The 17148-nt window shown below is 46.2% G+C and overlaps 1 protein-coding gene across 1 annotated transcript; it reads left to right on the top strand.

The window, feature by feature from the left end:
• Positions 1-2187: 2187 nt before the first annotated feature.
• Positions 2188-17148, top strand: MAVS (mitochondrial antiviral signaling protein). Its single transcript, XM_033159584.1, has 7 exons — positions 2188-2420; positions 3756-3885; positions 5467-5641; positions 6072-6316; positions 12520-13120; positions 15142-15452; positions 16346-17148. The coding sequence occupies exons 2-7, from the start codon at positions 3769-3771 to the stop codon at positions 17000-17002; spliced, it is 2106 nt and encodes a 701-aa protein (XP_033015475.1). The 5' UTR covers positions 2188-2420; positions 3756-3768; the 3' UTR covers positions 17003-17148.

Here is a 17148-nt window from a genome sequence, read left to right as displayed (position 1 = left end):
TTTAGGATGAAATCCTTTATTCCTATATTAGATACACTTGAAGCCAATTTAAAAAGAAGTACTGTATACAGTGATGTTACACAATTGTTTTTCCATTCTTGCTATCCTGATAGCATCTAAGCAAGAAATTCAGCAAGGTGTTGAACTGTTGATGGAAGCATACCCAGAAAATATTGACCTGAAGCTTACTGATGAACTTTTGCACTTTCACCTGTATGCGAGACAAAGCCATAGGCTTACAGCAGAGCACTCTCTGTCTCATATAGACCTTTATCAAATTCTATACAATAAAAAAATTCAGATGGCCTTTTCTAATGTGGAAGCAATTTTGCGGCTATTTCTTAGCTTTATGGCCACTAACTGCTCTGGAGAGAGGAGTTTTTCAAGACTTAAAAGAATTAAAAGTGAATTAAGGGTCACAATGTCTCAAGAGATGTCGTCCACACTGAGCATTCTGTGCACTGAAAGTGACAAACTTAGACAAACAATTTTTGATGAAGTTTTCTGATGCCCTTTAGAGGCGAAGTTGTGAATTGCAGAATTTTAGATAGCCATCCTCATTCAATTTTGTTTATAACACTCTTCCGTTTTCTTCTAATGTGAGGGTGGAGGGGTTGGGAGGGGCCTCACAAGTGGAGTAGCCTAGGGTTTCTCTTCATCTAAATCCAGCCCTGACCCCATGCTTGCTTCCTCTTCTTCAGCCCCTTGTTTTCTCCCAAGAAAAGTGAGCAGGGGGAAATCACTTAAATAAATAAATAAATATTCTGAGTAACGACCCTGTCAGTTTGCATTTCTTACTACGGAAAATATTGATCTGATGTGTAGAGATCTTCCCTGTCCTAATTAATTCAAGAGGGTCATTATTATTATTATTATTATTATTATTATTATTATTATTATATTTGTATTATATAGGTTCCCCAAGCCACTCTGGGCGGCTTCCAACAAATATAAAAATACATTAAAATGTCACAGATTAAAAACTTCCCTAAACAGGGCTGCCTTCAGGTATTTTCTGAATGTCAAGTAGTTGTTTATCTCCTTGACCTCTGATGTGAGGGCGTTCCACAGGGCGGGTGCCACTACCGAGAAGGCCTTCTGCCTGGTTCCCTGTAGCTTTGCTTCTCGCAGTGAGTGAACTGCCAGAAGGCCCTCAGCGTTGGATCTCAGTGTCTGGACTGAACGATGGGGGTGGAGATGCTCCTTCAGGTATATAGGACCGAGGCCATTTAGGGCTTTAAAGGTCAGCACCAACACTTTGAATTGTGCTCGGAATCGTACCGGAAGCTTCTCTCTGTGAAAGAAACAAGCAGAAACTTAATGATGTTTGGGTTATATCCTCAGAGAAGCTGAGTACAGCTGGCTTAAACTGGTCTTGTTATCTCTTCTGTCAAGGTCATGCTGACTATACAGTCATACCTTGTATTGTGTTCCGCTCTCGTTACGGACTTTCAGCTTACGAAGGTGGCAAACCCGGAAGTGTTTACTTCCAGGTTTGCCGCATGCACAGAAGCACTCGATCACGCTGCGCACATGCGCAGAAGGGGCGCTCTAGTTGCGGACTTTACGGGTGCGAACAGCACCCTGAAACAGTTCTAAGTCTACAACAAGAGGTACCACTGTAATAGGCCAGAAGGAGCCTAGGTTTCACTTTCTCTTTCAATCTCTCTTCCTTCTGGTGTGGTATTCAGTACATAGTATGCTTAGTGTTAAGGTTTAGACTTGTTATAAGTTATTTTAAGTTTGATCTAAGTCTGCTGCAACTGGATTTCTTATAGACAGTGCCAATCCTGAAAGTATTGGATTTGTGACCATTATGCTCACCGCCTGCCTTCAGTAGCAGTAAAGCTCTGCTGGATGAAATACAATTGCCTCCGGTCTATTTTTGGGGAATCCTGTTTCAGTTTTTACTCTGCTAACTATACGTCGGAGTTCTGCTCTGGATCATATCGAGTAGAATTCCATGACATGACTATCGTGAACAGGACAGGACCGACCCGGCAGGCTGCAAAGCTGACTTCAGAGCCTACCGTGCAGCAGTTTCCGCAGCTTGGGGGCAAACCCTCAAGAGAATCTCTCCAGCCATCCTCCGGCCACTGCGCGCTCCTAGGGGCCACCCACGTGGTGATGTGCCTGTCTGTCTGTCTGTCTGTTTGTTTCTTTAACCACCCCCACCCCGCTCCGAAATCAGCAACTGAACATTCCAAACGGATTTGACAAGCAGCGCAGAGCGGAAGCCAAGCGACCAATGGGAGGCAGGCGCGGGGCGGGCTTAGAACGATCCCCGGGAATCTGCGCGCGCCGCCGAGGGCCGGCCTAAGGCAGCTGTTCTTGCTGAGTCGCCTGCTAGTTACTTCCCACCGCCTGCACTTCCTTTCTTCTGAATCCGGATTCTTCCTCTGGAAGCGTGTGGAGACCAGGTAAGAAAAGAGGCGTGCCGAGCCACCTTCCTCTGCATGCAACTCTTTCCTCGACTTGGAGAGTTGTAGGATTTCTTTTTTATTTATTTTTTTGGCCCCGCCATATATAAACACCCACTTTTCCCTCTTCCGGGCTCACTTTGCCGGGCAGGGCCTATGGCAAGAGAGCGGGGGTTTCCTGCCCCATCATGCACCGCCACTTTCCGCTGTGGATATGCAAGGAAGCTGTTTGCGTTTTTCGTCATCGGGGATTTCCAGCGGGAAGGGGCGTGGGAAATGGGAATAGATAAGAGGCCTGTTCGGGCGACCGCGGGTTATTAACCCGTCCCAAGGTCCTGGCTGTCCTCTACCTTACACCTCACCCACCCGCATTCAACGTGGCTAAGGATGCAACCCGACCCTGGGAGCAAGTGCCGTAGAACTCGATGGACTTACTTCTGAGTAGACATTCACAGGTTTGCGCTGCGCAGGGAAGGTAGCAACGGGGATGTCCCTTTACCTGTCTTGCATAATGCAGCAGGTCGTGTATATATCGCTTGCTGTATGGGTGTTTCCAGAGAGATGGGCAGAAAGGGATTCCCGATTGCGCGTGGCGTGCAGGAGGCAGTAATTCCCAGTACGGTAGCTGGGACGTACTAACCAGAATGCCAGCAACGGGCCATTGCAACAAGCACAGGCTCCATCTGGATGTCTCAAATTGAAGTCACTGCATAAGAAAAAACCTGATTCTTTTTCTGTCTGCTTTCACTGTACTTATTTTGGGTATAGCTAACTGTTCTTTAAAAAAATATCAAAACCCCAAACTGCTGGGAATTGCATTTCTCTTTTCTTCCACTTCCTGGAGGTGAGGGCAGAATTTGTGAACCTTTCCAGATGATTTTTTTTCTAGCATTGCAAATGAATTGTTATGTGCCCCTACTCCACCCAGTCTCGGAGTGGTGAGAAGTCGCAGAGGTCCCAGAACTTGCCACAGGAGTGAAGATCAAAGTTCTTAACTTAGCTCAAGGTTGTCATTTGAACTAACCAGATGTTTAACTGAGAAGCAAATCACAATCAGTCCATCTTTTTTAAAAAGAAGAATTGAGATCCGTCTTGTCCAAAAATGGCAACTAGACATTCCGTTTTGGCGACTGCAACCTTGGTTTAAGGAGCCATTTGGCACCTAGCTTATATATCTGAGTTGTTAGATGTGAGCAGCTTCTTTCACAGATAGCTCAGTTGGTGGAGCACGAGACTCTGAATCCCAAAATTCTGAACAAAAGGGGGGGTTGGACTAGATGACCCTTGCGGCCTCTTCCAACTCTACAGTTCTATCTGTGATTCTCCTGGTTCTAGGTGCTGACTGAACATGGGGTTTGCTGAAGATAAAGTGAAGGAGTACATCAGGGACCACCAGTGCAGATTTCGATGCATCCGTGTCCTTCAGATGCTCGACTATCTCCACTGCCTCACTGAAATAGACAAGGTAACTTTCCCCCCCTGATTTCCCTGCTCTTGTTGGTGCCAGTGTTTGGATTGGGGAGCTGCCCCTTGAGAGTATGCCCAGGGTAGTGTCTTTAGGCTGTGGGAATGTTGTGGATAATAGGAGAGGATATATTGATTAAATATATCCTTCCTCACTTACGCTAGTGAGCTAATAGCAGAGCAAATTCCCTTGCACATTTCTGGAAACAAGCTGATTGATTCGTTAGAATCATTTGAGTTGTGCAATCCAGCCTGGCTTGTCCAGATTGGATTGCTCCTGGCAAATTTCCCCTTTAGTTCTGTCAGGTCTGCGTTGGGTTGCTCACGAGTAAGCAGGCATGAGTCCGAACTGTCTTTTAACAGTTTTATTGTGCAAAGCTGTTTACAGTGCAGAGAGCTGAACAACATGACTGTATCAGTCGCTAGCAGAATCCGGGAGTGCCGGTTTCCGGCTGTGACCACAACATAAGAATTTTGGCATCCCCAGGTGCCTCCTTCCCTGTCTCCTTTTGACCCCCCTGCGCAACTGGAGCGACGGAAGTGGCGTGCTCCCCTCTGATCGAATGTCGTGGGCTGCACTGGGGCTCTCAGCAACGTCCCCAGGCTGCTGCCTCTCCGGACTGCTGGTTCCCTGCCCCTCCCCACCAGACGAGGAGTCGCTCTGCCCGCTGGGAGAGGTGTCGCTGCTGAGGAGGTGTCGTGGCTCTCTATACATCGGCAACACCTCTCGCGGGGGCCGAGGGCAGTTCCCTGACAAGTTCCCTGTTAAAAACAATAATGAGATGACAGTCTTCTTTTAAAAGTAATGGTAAAGTTTACTTACGTTCAGTTCACAGTATTGTCCTGAAGGCAGCCTTTATCTTGTAGTTACAGGTACAGTTGTAGAGAAAAGAAGTCTGAGCTAGGTCTCAGACTTTCTACCTTGTGGCTTCCATCCTTTGTAGAGATGAGTCATGTGCTGCTGGCTAAGAGCCAGCAGAAGGAAGATGGCAAAAGAGCAGTTGCAAGAGCCAAAGGGCCAAAAGAGCAAGAGAGGGAGATGGTTGTGCCTTTATAGGGTCTGTGCCTTTATAGGGTGTGCCAGGGTCACGCCCATCTAACTGGTCACACACAGGGGAAGGATGCTGCAGAGCATGTATAACAGGAAGTCCTCCCCATCTATGTTCACTGTCGGGGAGGACTTCCGAACGCAGTATGATGAGCTTAAAAAAATGTTTAAGTATAACTTTATGAACAATACAAAATAAAAAATAAATAAATCCTTCCAGTAGCACCTTAGAGACCAACTAAGTTTGTTCTTGGTATGAGCTTTCGTGTGCATGCACACTTCTTCAGATACACTGAAACGGAAGTCACTAGACCCTTATATACAGTGGTACCTCAACTTACGACATTAATGCGTTCCGAAGGCGCCCTCGTAGGTCGAAATTTTCGTAACTCGAAAGGCGCTATCTCCGGAGGGGGAAAAAATTCGTAGGTCGAGAAAACCACATTCAAAAACTCGTAGGTCGAGGTGTCGCGCCGCCGCTGTCCCTCTCCCCCGTTCCTGAGCTTTGCATTTTCATGTTCCCCATTTCTGCAGCAAGAAATTAAAAGGCATTACGACAGGGAAGGGAACGACCTGACTGTGTGGGAGCTGTTTCAGCGCCTCCAGACGAGGAGGGGCTGGGTGTTGCTCCTCATCCAAGCTCTCCAGGACCAGAACCAAGAGGAGCTGGCGAATGAAATTGAAGAGGTTTACGACCGTTGGCAGTTCCGTAAGTTGCCTTTCCTCCTTTTGCATTTAATGTATCTCTCTTTTTTTTGCTTCTTAAGAGCAATGGAGATCGTCAGCTTTGCAAAAGGGCAGTATATAATCCTCCTAAATGAATGAATGAATGTGTAAACTGGTGCTCTTCTTTTTCGGGGGCAAAAAAATACAGTTGTTTTGATTTAGACCACAGAACCCTGTGTAATAATAGACCACACATCCTTTTCCTCTTCTATTGTTTTATTACTGACTTTGTAAATCACATAGCTGTACCCTATAATTCCTTATTGGCAACTGTGGCAACTATTCTCTTCTTTCTTTCTTTCTTTCTATTTTATTTTTAAATCCTGTTCGTTATTAAAATTCAGTAATTGATATTTGGAAATAAAGGAAAAAGAAATTAACCTCTGTGCTGCTGGTGTGTCTTCTTCTTCCAGCTCCTCGGAGGAATGTGCCGGCAGTTGCTCCCTCACCAGCTGTGGTGAATAGCTCCCAGGTACCAGCTGTGAAGCCCGGCCCACCCTCTCCTGACATGCCCCTGCCAGTCTGTAGTGGAGTCCAGCCTCCGTTGCCCACAGGCGTCTCAGACCCATCCTACTTTGCCACAAATGCAGCCTCTGAAGACATGCCCGATTACAGCACTCCTGTTCAAGAAACTGAACATCTCCCTCGGAGCCCTGAGGTAAAGCCTAAGACTGGTTTCTCTTCCCTTGCCTTTCATAGAATCCTAGAGTTGGAAGGGACACCAAGGGTCATCTAGTCCAACCCCCTGCAATGCAGGAATCTCAGCTAAAGCATCCCTGGCAGATGGCCATCCAACCTCCGCTTAAAAACCTCCAATGAAGGAGAGTCTACTACCACCACTGTCAAACAGCTCTTACTGTCAGGAAGTTCTGTGAATGAATTAAAGACTTTCTGATAGACCATAAACTTGACTTGAGGCAACAGTGTGATGCAGCAGCTAAAAAAGCCAATGCAATTCTGGGCTGCATCAATAGGAGTATAGCATCTAGCTCAAGGGAAGTGATAGTACCACTGTATTCCGCTCTGGTCAGACCTCACCTGGAATACTGTGTCCAGTTCTGGGCACCACAGTTCAAGAAGGATACTGACAAGCTGGAACGTGTCCAGAAGAGGGCAACCAAAATGGTCAAAGGCCTGGAAACGATGCCTTAGGAAGAACGGCTTAGGGAGCTGGGTATGTTTAGCCTGGAGAAGAGAAGGTTAAGGGGTGATACGATAGCCATGTTCAAATATAGAAAAGGATGTCATATAGAGGAGGGAGAAAGGTTGTTTTCTGCTGCTCCAGAGAAGCGAGCACAGGGCAATGGATTCAAACTGCAAGAAAAAAGATTCCACCTAAACAGTGGACAGTGGAATTTGCTGCCAAGGAGTGTGGTGGAGTCTCCTTCTTTGGAGGTCTTTAAGCGGAGGCTTGACAGGCATCTGTCAGGAATGCTTTGATGGTGTTTCCTGGATGGCCCTTGTGGTCTCTTCCAACTCTATGATTCTATGATAGATGGGACACAAACTGAGGATTGGACATGTAACATCTAATTCCTTAAAAATCAGCACTGGCACACCACAGGGATGTGTGCGAATTCCCTAACTGTATTCATTAAATACATATGATTGTGTATCATCTGACCCGTCTACTGCGATTATTAAGTCTGCAGATGACACTACCATAATGCGTTTAATAACAGGTGGAAACGAATCAGCGTATAGAGGGGAGTTCCAAAAAATATCTACATGGTGCCTCGGGAACAATTTGCACCTTAATATCAGCAAGACAAAGGAGATGGTGTTGGATTTTCAGATGAAGAGAAAAGAACTAGCCCCGCTGTACATCGGGGAGGGCTGTGTGGAGAGGGTCTCTTCCTTTAAATTCCTAGGAGTTTATCTTAGTGAAGACCTCACCTGGAAAATCAATACAACCCAGGTGGTTAAGAAAGCCCAACAGAGACTCCACTTCCTCAGAGTATCGCGAAAGAACAATGTCAACCAACATTTGAGGATCTCCTTCTACCGGTCCACAACAGAAAGTGTCCTTTCATACTGCATCACGGTGTGATACGCCAGTTTGACAGCCACTGACAGGAAGTGCCTACAGAAGGTGATGAATACAGCAGCTGACTTTCGGGTTAGGTGGGTGTCCTTTAAGAGAGCTGAGTAGGGATGCTCGTGTAATCTCACTGTATACAAGTTGTACAAGTGACAATAAAGTATTTCATTCATTCATTCATTCATCCCGATGTTCAGTCGGAATCCCCTTTCTTGTAACTTAATGCCATTGGTTTGGGTCCTATCCTCCCGAACAGGAGAAAACAAGCTTGCTCCCTCTTCTGTGTGTGGCAGCCGCACTTCAGGTATTGGAAGATGGCCGTCACAGCATATCTTTGCGTCTGTCTGCTGTCGTGCTGTGCTTTAAAACAAACACATTAAACCTGGGGAAACCCAGCCAGATGGGTGGGGTATAAATAATAATAATAATAATAATAATAATAATAATATGTTGTTGTTGTTGTTGTTGTTGTACTGTGATGACTGTTCCAGGAGCGTGCCAGGTGCTGTGCGGGATGTGGAAGTGACTGTGGTCCATAACAGGGCACCTGCCTCGCTAGCAGAAAGTTGCCAGGTTCAGTTCCTTTTTTTTTAAATTAAAAAATTATAAGATTTTCCAATTAAAAGCACAAATCATTACATGGTTAAACTTTTCATACTCCCCCCTCTCCCACCGAGGGGAGCAAAATATCCAACCCCCCCTCTCACAGGAGTACATAAAATCATTCCACGTTTAACCTATACTAAAATCATTGCTTAAGCCCAACCCCTTTCCTGGGCCAGGTATTCATACATCCAACAATTTCATCTTTTAATCTGACTTCCCCGGATCCCCCCCCCCCCGTTGACCTCAAAGTAACGCATAATTCCCAGTTTTCCTCTCATCTTCCAAATCTAATCTAAACCACATTTCTTTCCTCCTTAACACTTTTATAAACATTTATATTCCGCAATTTATTACTGACATTTTCTTTTCTACCTCAGCTTCATTGTACTGCTGCACTTTCCTAGTTCCTCAACCAATTTTTCCCCCCTTCCCTCCTTCCGGCCTCAAATTTTTTTGGCTAATTTTCCCTTTTTTAAACATTTTCCATTGTCACAATGTCCGTGTCGATTTGTCAAAACCATATATAACTAAAATACCATATAATGAGTCCAATCTTTTTATCCTACCCCAACCCTTTCAAAAAACCCAACCCAGAAGTCAGAGACTGCTGGTTCTTGTTCCTGTTTGTCTTCATGCAGCCCAGTTCCTTTCATCTTTAGATAGCCAGCAAAGGCACCTGTCTGAAACCCCAGAGAGCCGCTGTCTGTGTAGGTGACGCTGATTTAGATGGAGCGGCACAGTTCGGGTTTGATGCAAAGCTGCTTTGCGGCCGCTAGGGCCTGTGCAGCAAATCGATATGCCGAATACCGGTATTGAAATAACATCGTGATAAGTGTTTCAACAAGGCGGTATGCCGGTGAACCAAAGGTGGAGATGGTAGACTAAACTTTATTTGCATTAGCCAAAGGCCATAGAGACAATGAAACGTTACAATGTATATAGAAAAGAAAATTTGTGCAGATATGGGGGCCAGAGAATCGAAGTGGCGAGTTGGAAAATGAGCATACCAGGGGCAAAATTTCTTTATGGTGGCCAGGTTGTTCAGATGCTCCATATCAGGCATGTCCAACAGGTAGATCGTGATCTACCGGTGATCACTGGACGTCTGTGGTAGATCACCGGAAGATCAGCGGCTCCCACCCAAAGAAGCTAAAAAACTTTGGCTCCCCCTAAAAAAAGCTCGACATCTTTGTCCTGCACCCCTAAAATGACCTGAACCACCAAAAACAGGGCTTTCCTTCCTAAAAAACAAAAAGCTCAATGTCGCTTTCCTCTTCCCTAAAGAAGCTCAACAACTTTGACCTGAACCCCCCAAAAGGGGGTAGATCACTGCCAGTTTTTAACTCTGTGAGTAGATTGCAGTCTCTTGGAAGTTGGCCACCCCTGCTCTATATCCTTTAAACGTTGGCCAATTGGACTGTTTGCTTTGGTGGGGCCCATCATGAGCATGTGTTGTGGGGATAGGCTACAGGAGAGAAGTTTCTGATAAACAGTTTTGGACCAAGCGCTTTTGTGGGGGGTCTTGAAGTACTAGAGATAATAAACTGGGAAAAGGGGGTGAGTTTAGGCAGAGCCAGAAGTTAAAAGTTCTTTGCCAGGTCCGTACTTCTCTACTGAAGGAAGACTTGCCTCCAGTTGCAACGATGAGTTTGGGACGCATGGCGGGACAGAAAAGATCTGCCATAAAAACTTTGATTGAACAGATTCCAGAGTGCTAAGGTGGTTGCCAGTCCAAATTTGGGCCCCATATAGTAGCAGCTGCACTAGGGGTTTAGCTTGAAAGACTTCTATGGCTTGGCATAGCCAAGGTGGAGACTTGGCAGCTTCCCAAGGGGTAGCTCAGCCAAACGATGCTTTGCAGATAATTTGCAGGCACAGTTTGCTCCCCATCTTTCTTTGCTCTCTCCTTCTTCCCTCCTAACCGATAAGAAATGAAGATAAGCCCTGGCACAGACCAGCAAATGCTTTCAGCTTTACTGGTATCTTTCCACTTAGAGCTCAGCTAATTATGCAGAACCTGCTAATGATACAGGAGGGGGGACACACACACACACCCGCCCTCGGCTACGCAAAGAGGCAAAGTAGACAAAAGAACTGGAAAACCAGGGTGGGTTTGATTTAAATCAAACTGATTTAAATCACTGGTCAGTAAAGCTCAGGGTGGATTTAAATAAAAAAAAATCTGATTTAAATATTTAAAAAATCAGATTTTTTTTATTTAAATCGATTTTTTGGGATATACTGTAAATCAGATTTTTTTAAAAATTTAAATCCACCCTGAGCCTTACTGACTAGTGATTTAAATCATGATTTAAATCAAATCCACCCTGTAAACACTTCTTTCTTCCCTCACCAGTGAAAAAAAGAAGGGGAAGAGTTTTCGTTTTCATTTTCTGGTGGTGTTTATGATGTTTGTTCCCCCTAAATAGCTTTCCTCCATATAAAAAAGGAAGGCTGTTTTTTTAAATAATAATAATAATAATAATAATAATAATAATAATAATAAAGGAGGGTGTTTTTTCCTTTGCTTGCCCTCGCTCCCTCCCTTTGATAAAAAGGGAGAGATTGGGGGGGGTTTCTTGGGGGGGATATTCTGGGGGGGGTGGAGAGGAGAAGATTTAGCTGGCCGCCTTATGCTGAAATGGGAGGTTGGGTACTGTGCGAGAATGACGGGGAGGGTGTTTTTCGGTAAGCGGTGCAAGCAAATGTGTGTCTACTCACAAGCAAGCCCTACTGAATTCAATGGGGCTTACTGCCAGGAAAGTAGAAGTAAGTTTAGTTGAATTCAGTGGGGCTTATACACGCAAAGATTCCACTTCTGAGTGGGGAAGCAGTTGCAGCTTGACTAGGAAATCGCTTGGAACTATTCTTGAATTAGTTGAAAATATATGAAATATAATATGTGGAAGTTTGTTTAGTATTTTCATTAAATCCACAACTTCTTTACATTCTAAGGCCCTCCACCGCTGCACGGAGCCTTGTCAAGGCCCTCGGCTGCTGCGAGGAGGTACATCACGGCCCTTTGCCACCGCAGATATATATTGTGATACGTTGAGATATCGTGATATTTAGCTGGTGAAACCAGATACTGCCCAGCCCTAGGGGGCCACTCTCTGTGATCAAAGCAAGGACAGCAGCAGGAGAGGTTGGGGTGTTTGTCCAGTGAAGCCAGAAGGGGCACACAAGTTGCAAAGGAAATTTCAAGCCTGCGGTTATTCCTTTGCAGCGACATCCTTGCCTGCCTCACACCTGGTGTCAGGTGTGGGGCAGGTGGGTGCACCTGGGGAAAGCGGTCCAGAGGTTCCTGGCTGCTGCTGTTGTCTAACCCTCATGATTTGTCCACATAGTGTCCAAATCAAAGGAGGTCCCACCCTATTCTGCCTTGGTCAGACCGCACCTGGAATACTGTGCCCAATTCTGGGCAGCGCAATTTAAGAAGGGTGCTGTCAAGCTGGAAGGGGCACATAGAAGGGTGGCCAAGGTGATCAGGGGTCTGGAAACCAAACCTTATGAGGAATGGTTGAAGGAGCTGCTTGTGTTTAGCCTGGAAAAGAGGAGACTTGAGAGGAGATAGGATAACCATCTTCAAATATCTCAAGGGCTGGCACATGGAAGATGGAGCAAGCTTGTTTTCTCCTGCTCTGGAAGGTAGAACCCGGACCAATGGCTTCAAGTTACAAGAAGGGAGATTCCGAATGCCTTTCTGACAGTAAGAGCTGTTTGACCATGAGATGGAAGGGGGTGGACTCTCCTTCCTTGGAGGTTTCAAAGCAGAGGTTGGATGGCCATCTGTCATGAGAGCCAGGGTGGTGTAGTGGTTAAGAGCGGTAGACTCGTAATCTGGGGAACCGGGTTCGCGTCTCCACTCCTCCACATGCAGCTGCTGGGTGACCTTGGGCTAGTCACACTTCTCTGAAGTCTCTCAGCCCCACTCACCTCACAGAGTATTTGTTGTGGGGGAGGAAGGGAAAGGAAAATGTTAGCCGCTTTGAGACTCCTTCGGGTAGTGATAAAGCGGGATATCAAATCCAAACTCCTCCTCCTCCTCCTCTTCTTCTTCTTCTTCTTCTTCTTCTTCTTCTTCTTCTTCTTCTTCTTCTTCTTCATAGATGCTTTACCCAAGATCCCTGCATTGCAAGGGGCCGGGCTAGAAGACCCTCGGGGGTTCCTTTCTAACTGTACAATTCCATGATTCTATGATTTGTTCTTTTCAGGCCAGAGGCAGTGCCACAAATGATGGGCCTTCCACACCTCCCCAGAGCAATGTTGTAGCTGCTCCCGCTGAGGATGCCCGAGCCACTCCGAGTCGAGGCCGCCTTGGAGAGGCGCCTGAGGAGGTTTTGCCAAGCAACACACCAGCATCCTCAAGGCCCGACGCGGGTCCTTCGGTGCAGAAGTGGGACAGCCGCCAGTCCCGCCCCGTTTGCGTGAAGAATGGCTATTTTGGGAACAGGATTTTCCCTGTAGACAGTGCTGTTTTCCCGGGGCTGGCTACGCCTCCTGATCCCGAAATGCCTGGGAACCAGCCAGTGGAAGACTACTACTCCTCTGCTGACAGCAGCTCCCCACTGGCTTCGAGGGGCCAAGACAAAACATTGCTGAGGGAGCAGAAGACCCAGGCCTTGCGGGGCTATCACAACAAGGATGTGCTGGACGGTCCAGAGGACGTAGGCAGCCCTTTCCTCCTGCAAAGGCAGTTCGATGCAGAGCAGGGAGGAGACCTGGCGTCGCAGGGCCGCAACATTGCCCCCTCTGCCCCAGTAGAGTTTGAAGCGAGCCCGACAGACCGCATGCCTGGAAATGGCCAGGGAAGAGGTAAGGACGTGGTACGGTTTGAGTCCCATGCAGCAAAAATCGCGTCAATTGCTGTGATTGAGACTCACAACCCTCTTTTTTTTAAAAAAATGATTTTTATTGGTTTTACATATAATCACAATACGTAACTTCGTATCGTCTTATTAACTCTTTTGGCTCAACCGAGCCTAAACGACTTCCCTCCCTCCTGCCTAATGGTTTACAAAATTAAATTTTACGTTCTTGCATTTCACTTCTTTTCCTGTTCTCGTTACAATATAACTTAAGATATTAAATTACTCCACCTGAATAGTTAACTAGCTCATCTTACAAATCTTCAGGTAACGCTGCTAATGATGTTAATTGCTTATTTGTCTTTCAATTATAATATAATTTTTTCCCAGTCTTTTTGGAATACTTTATCTCGCTGGCTCCGGATTCTTCCCGTCAATTTCGCCAGTTCTGCAGAGTCCATCATTTTCGTCTGCCACTCTTCTTTTGTTGGTACTTAATGCTGTTTCCATTTCTGGGCTAATAAAATTCTTGCTGCAGTTGTTGCATATAAGAACAATTTTTTATCTTGTCTCGGCATCACTATACCCAATAGGAAAGCTTCTGTTTTTTTAACAAAAGTGTTTTTAAACACTTTTATTTACCTCTTTCTTCTAACTCAGGCATAGCAGACTATTCAAAACCAGCTCATTCAGCCTTGATTCCAGGATTTCAGGCGCACTCTCAGTCCTGTCTTACCATGAGGACTATAAACTTGACAGGAGGTTTGGCGTGTGCTTCTCCTCAATGAAAGCACAGGTGCCCGGGAGCCAAATTCTGTGTCTAAAGCCACACGGCTACTTGCTCTTCCTGCGCATATAAAACATAGCATGTGCACCAGGGTGGATTTGATTTAAATCAAATCGATTTAAATCACTAGTCAGTAAGACTTGATTTAAATCACTAGTTAGTGAGACTTGATTTACCTGTACATCTCTCTCTCTCTCTCTCTCTTTTTTACATAAAGACTCATTCTTGTAGGTATAATCTTAATATTTACAACCAGATGAAGGTTTCGTTTTTGGAATAATAAATTTTCAGAGCAGTTTTTTACAGATATATAAAAAATTACTGATTTGGGTATGCTATTAGAAATACATAGACTGATAATTATGAAATTATAGTGAGGTTTAATAAGTTAACTGTTTATATTTGGAAAACTTTTCTGCTGTACTTTATTGGAAGGAGAAAAATAATTGTTTCCTTAATAACAATTTAAACAATTTATTTAACTGAAACAATAGCATTATAGCATATGTATCCATGTTTGTTAACTGATGTGGTTAAACGTTGTTGTTTTTATTTTATTAAAAAAACAACAGACTGAGTTTTAGCATACATGAAACACTTAAAACAAATCCTTATTTCCTGATGAATAGCCTTTGGGCTATGTTGTTGTTGTTGTTCAGTCGTTCAGTCGTGTCCGACTCTTCGTGACCCCATGGACCAGAGCACGCCAGGCACGCCTATCCTTCACTGCCTCTCGCAGTTTGGCCAAACTCATGTTAGTAGCTTCGAGAACACTGTCCAACCATCTCGTCCTCTGTCGTCCCCTTCTCCTTGTGCCCTCCATCTTTCCCAACATCAGGGTCTTTTCTAGGGAGTCTTCTCTTCTCATGAGGTGGCCAAAGTACTGGAGCCTCAACTTCAGGATCTGTCCTTCTAGTGAGCACTCAGGGCTGATTTCTTTGAGAATGGATAGGTTTGATCTTCTTGCAGTCCATGGGACTCTCAAGAGTCTCCTCCAGCACCATAATTCAAAAGCATCAATTTGGGCTATAATGTAAATTAAATAGGAAGCTATCTTTAGAAAGATTTTTCCTCCCAAAGCATTTTATTTTAAAAATCCGATTAAAAAAAAAAATCTGATTTGAATCTGAAAAAATATGATTTTTTATTTTTATTTTTTAAAAAAATCATTGATTTTTATCCACCCTGATGGGCACCGTCCCATGTGCTGATGAGTAATTGCATGCGTTGTTCCCATGCAGGTCCCCGCATTCCTGTGAAGGTTGCTGCAACCCTCTCTTCAAATGTGGCTTCTCTTGACAGTCCTCCCTCTGGCAGCTCCCAGCTCCTCAGTAGCCCTTCAAACAGAGGACAGACTCGCTCCATGCCCAGCACTACACCTTTAGGGCAGAGTCGACCTCTGCCTTCCGACCTCGGCAGTTTCTCCTCCACCGACGTGATCCCCCCTAACTCGCCTCGCCGCCTTTCGGCTGCTCCAAGCGACGCGTTTGAAACTCCCATTCAGGGTGGAGGTTTGACTGACACAGCCGCCATCGGGGTAGCGCCAGAGCAGGTAAGCTGGTCCACGCTTCTGGGGGGTGCGGAGCTTGGGGCGGCGTTGTTGCAGTCACGGGGAACGCAAGGGGAAAGGCCGGGGAAATTGTGAAACCAGGGGCCCATCGCCCCATTTGAGCACCTAGCCCGCTCTGACCGGCAGCAGCTCTCCAAGGTTGTTGCACAGAGCAACAACCTGTCCCCATCACTTGGCGCTTGAAGGCTCAGGGGCGTGGGAAGTCACCAGAAGCGGCCTACCTCTCCTAGCAGCAGAGTAACACATTGCCAGTAATCTGCTCCCGCAAGCCGTCTGGGCCCTGCGTTGTGCACTAGTGGCAGCTTCAAAAAATACCTGGAGCGCATCCCTTTGGCTCCCCCTGCTCTAGAGACCCTGCTCCCTGAGATGCTTTCACTGAAGAAGCCGGGGATTGTTGTTGTTATCATTAATCTGACTGGACTGTCCCAACCACGTGCTACAGATCCCGTGCTCTGCATCTGAATGCATGGAATCAGAAAGTTGCAAGGGACCCGGGGGTGTCCTCTGGTCCGAACCCCTGCAATGCAGGAATTATGGGATCCCAAAACTCTTGTAGGATAAACAAAATAAAAATTTCTTTCCAGTAGCACCTTAGAGACCAACTAAGTTTGTTCTTGGTATGAGCTTTCGTGTGCATGCACACGAAAGCTCATACCAAGAACAAACTTAGTTGGTCTCTAAGGTGCTACTGGAAAGAAATTTTTATTTTGTTTTGACTATGGCAGACCAACACGGCTACCCACCTGTATCTTGTAGGATAAATACTGAAGGGGGAATTACCAGTGGTTGGGGGCGGGGACAGGAAGGCAGGCATGCAAAGAAATGTGTAGGTGGGTTTTTCTTACCTATTTTCTTGTCTCCTGCGGGCGATCCAGCCCTCTGCTGTGAGTGGAAATGCCGCAGATTCAAGACCCAGTACGAACAAAGTCTTTCGCCGTCCCAGAGACCACGGTGTCTTCTCTACCAATCACGACGACGACGAACCCTGCAAACCGGGCGTTCTGCATTCAGAACAGGGTGTAAATGCGGTGGTATTGTCTGATCAGCAGCTGAGTGAAAAAGAGACAAATCCTGCGTATTCAGGGAGGTCGGACAGGCTTCGCTTCAGCGATTTCTCTGTGGGCAGCGACCCTTTGATGATCAGCAATCCCAGCTCATCCGAAGAGAGATGCTCTGGTCCAGCCGATGTGGCTGTTCCGGGCGGGGATGGAGCCCGCGATGCTCCCTGCCAGTTTTCACGCGGCAACCACCGGGGCAGCGATGGTTCCATCCGAACCTTCACCTTCAGAATGGAGCAGAGCCCTAGTGTGGATAACGAAGGAGCCCCTGGTTTGCTTGTCAGCCCTGGCGAACGATCTCTGGGTCCCTCGCCCGAATCGGAGGACAGGCAGCGGCCGGTCAAAAGGGCGAGGGATTCCCTCCCCAGCGAGAGAGGCGATGCACCATTGACTTCACGCAGTTATACGTGGCTCCTCGCAGGGTGTGCCGTGGCAGTGGCGCTTGTGGCTTTTGCACTTTACAAGAAGAAATAGGAATCTGGGGAGGGAGGCAAGAAAAGAAGGGAGAGTTCCTCGCCAGCTAAATAGATCGATTCATTTCTGGGCAAGCGTTAAGATCGTCATCCCTCCTCACCCAGTGCCTCTATATCAGGAGTTGACTCCTAGGTCAAATACAGGTG

The sequence above is a fragment of the Lacerta agilis genome, chromosome 9, assembly GCF_009819535.1.
Source record: "Lacerta agilis isolate rLacAgi1 chromosome 9, rLacAgi1.pri, whole genome shotgun sequence".
Classification (NCBI taxonomy): Eukaryota; Metazoa; Chordata; class Lepidosauria; order Squamata; family Lacertidae; genus Lacerta; species Lacerta agilis.
The sequence above is the reverse complement of the archived record's forward strand: the minus strand, read 5'-3'. Positions and strand labels throughout refer to the sequence as shown.

Bases quoted from the DNA above. Each gene is read 5' to 3' on its own strand.
- MAVS (XM_033159584.1), top strand. From the start codon at position 3,769: ATGGGGTTTGCTGAAGATAAAGTGAAGGAGTACATCAGGGACCACCAG. The intron at 3,886-5,466 runs GTAACTTTCCCC...CCATTTCTGCAG, and splicing joins GCCTCACTGAAATAGACAAG to CAAGAAATTAAAAGGCATTA. The intron at 6,317-12,519 runs GTAAAGCCTAAG...TGTTCTTTTCAG, and splicing joins ATCTCCCTCGGAGCCCTGAG to GCCAGAGGCAGTGCCACAAA.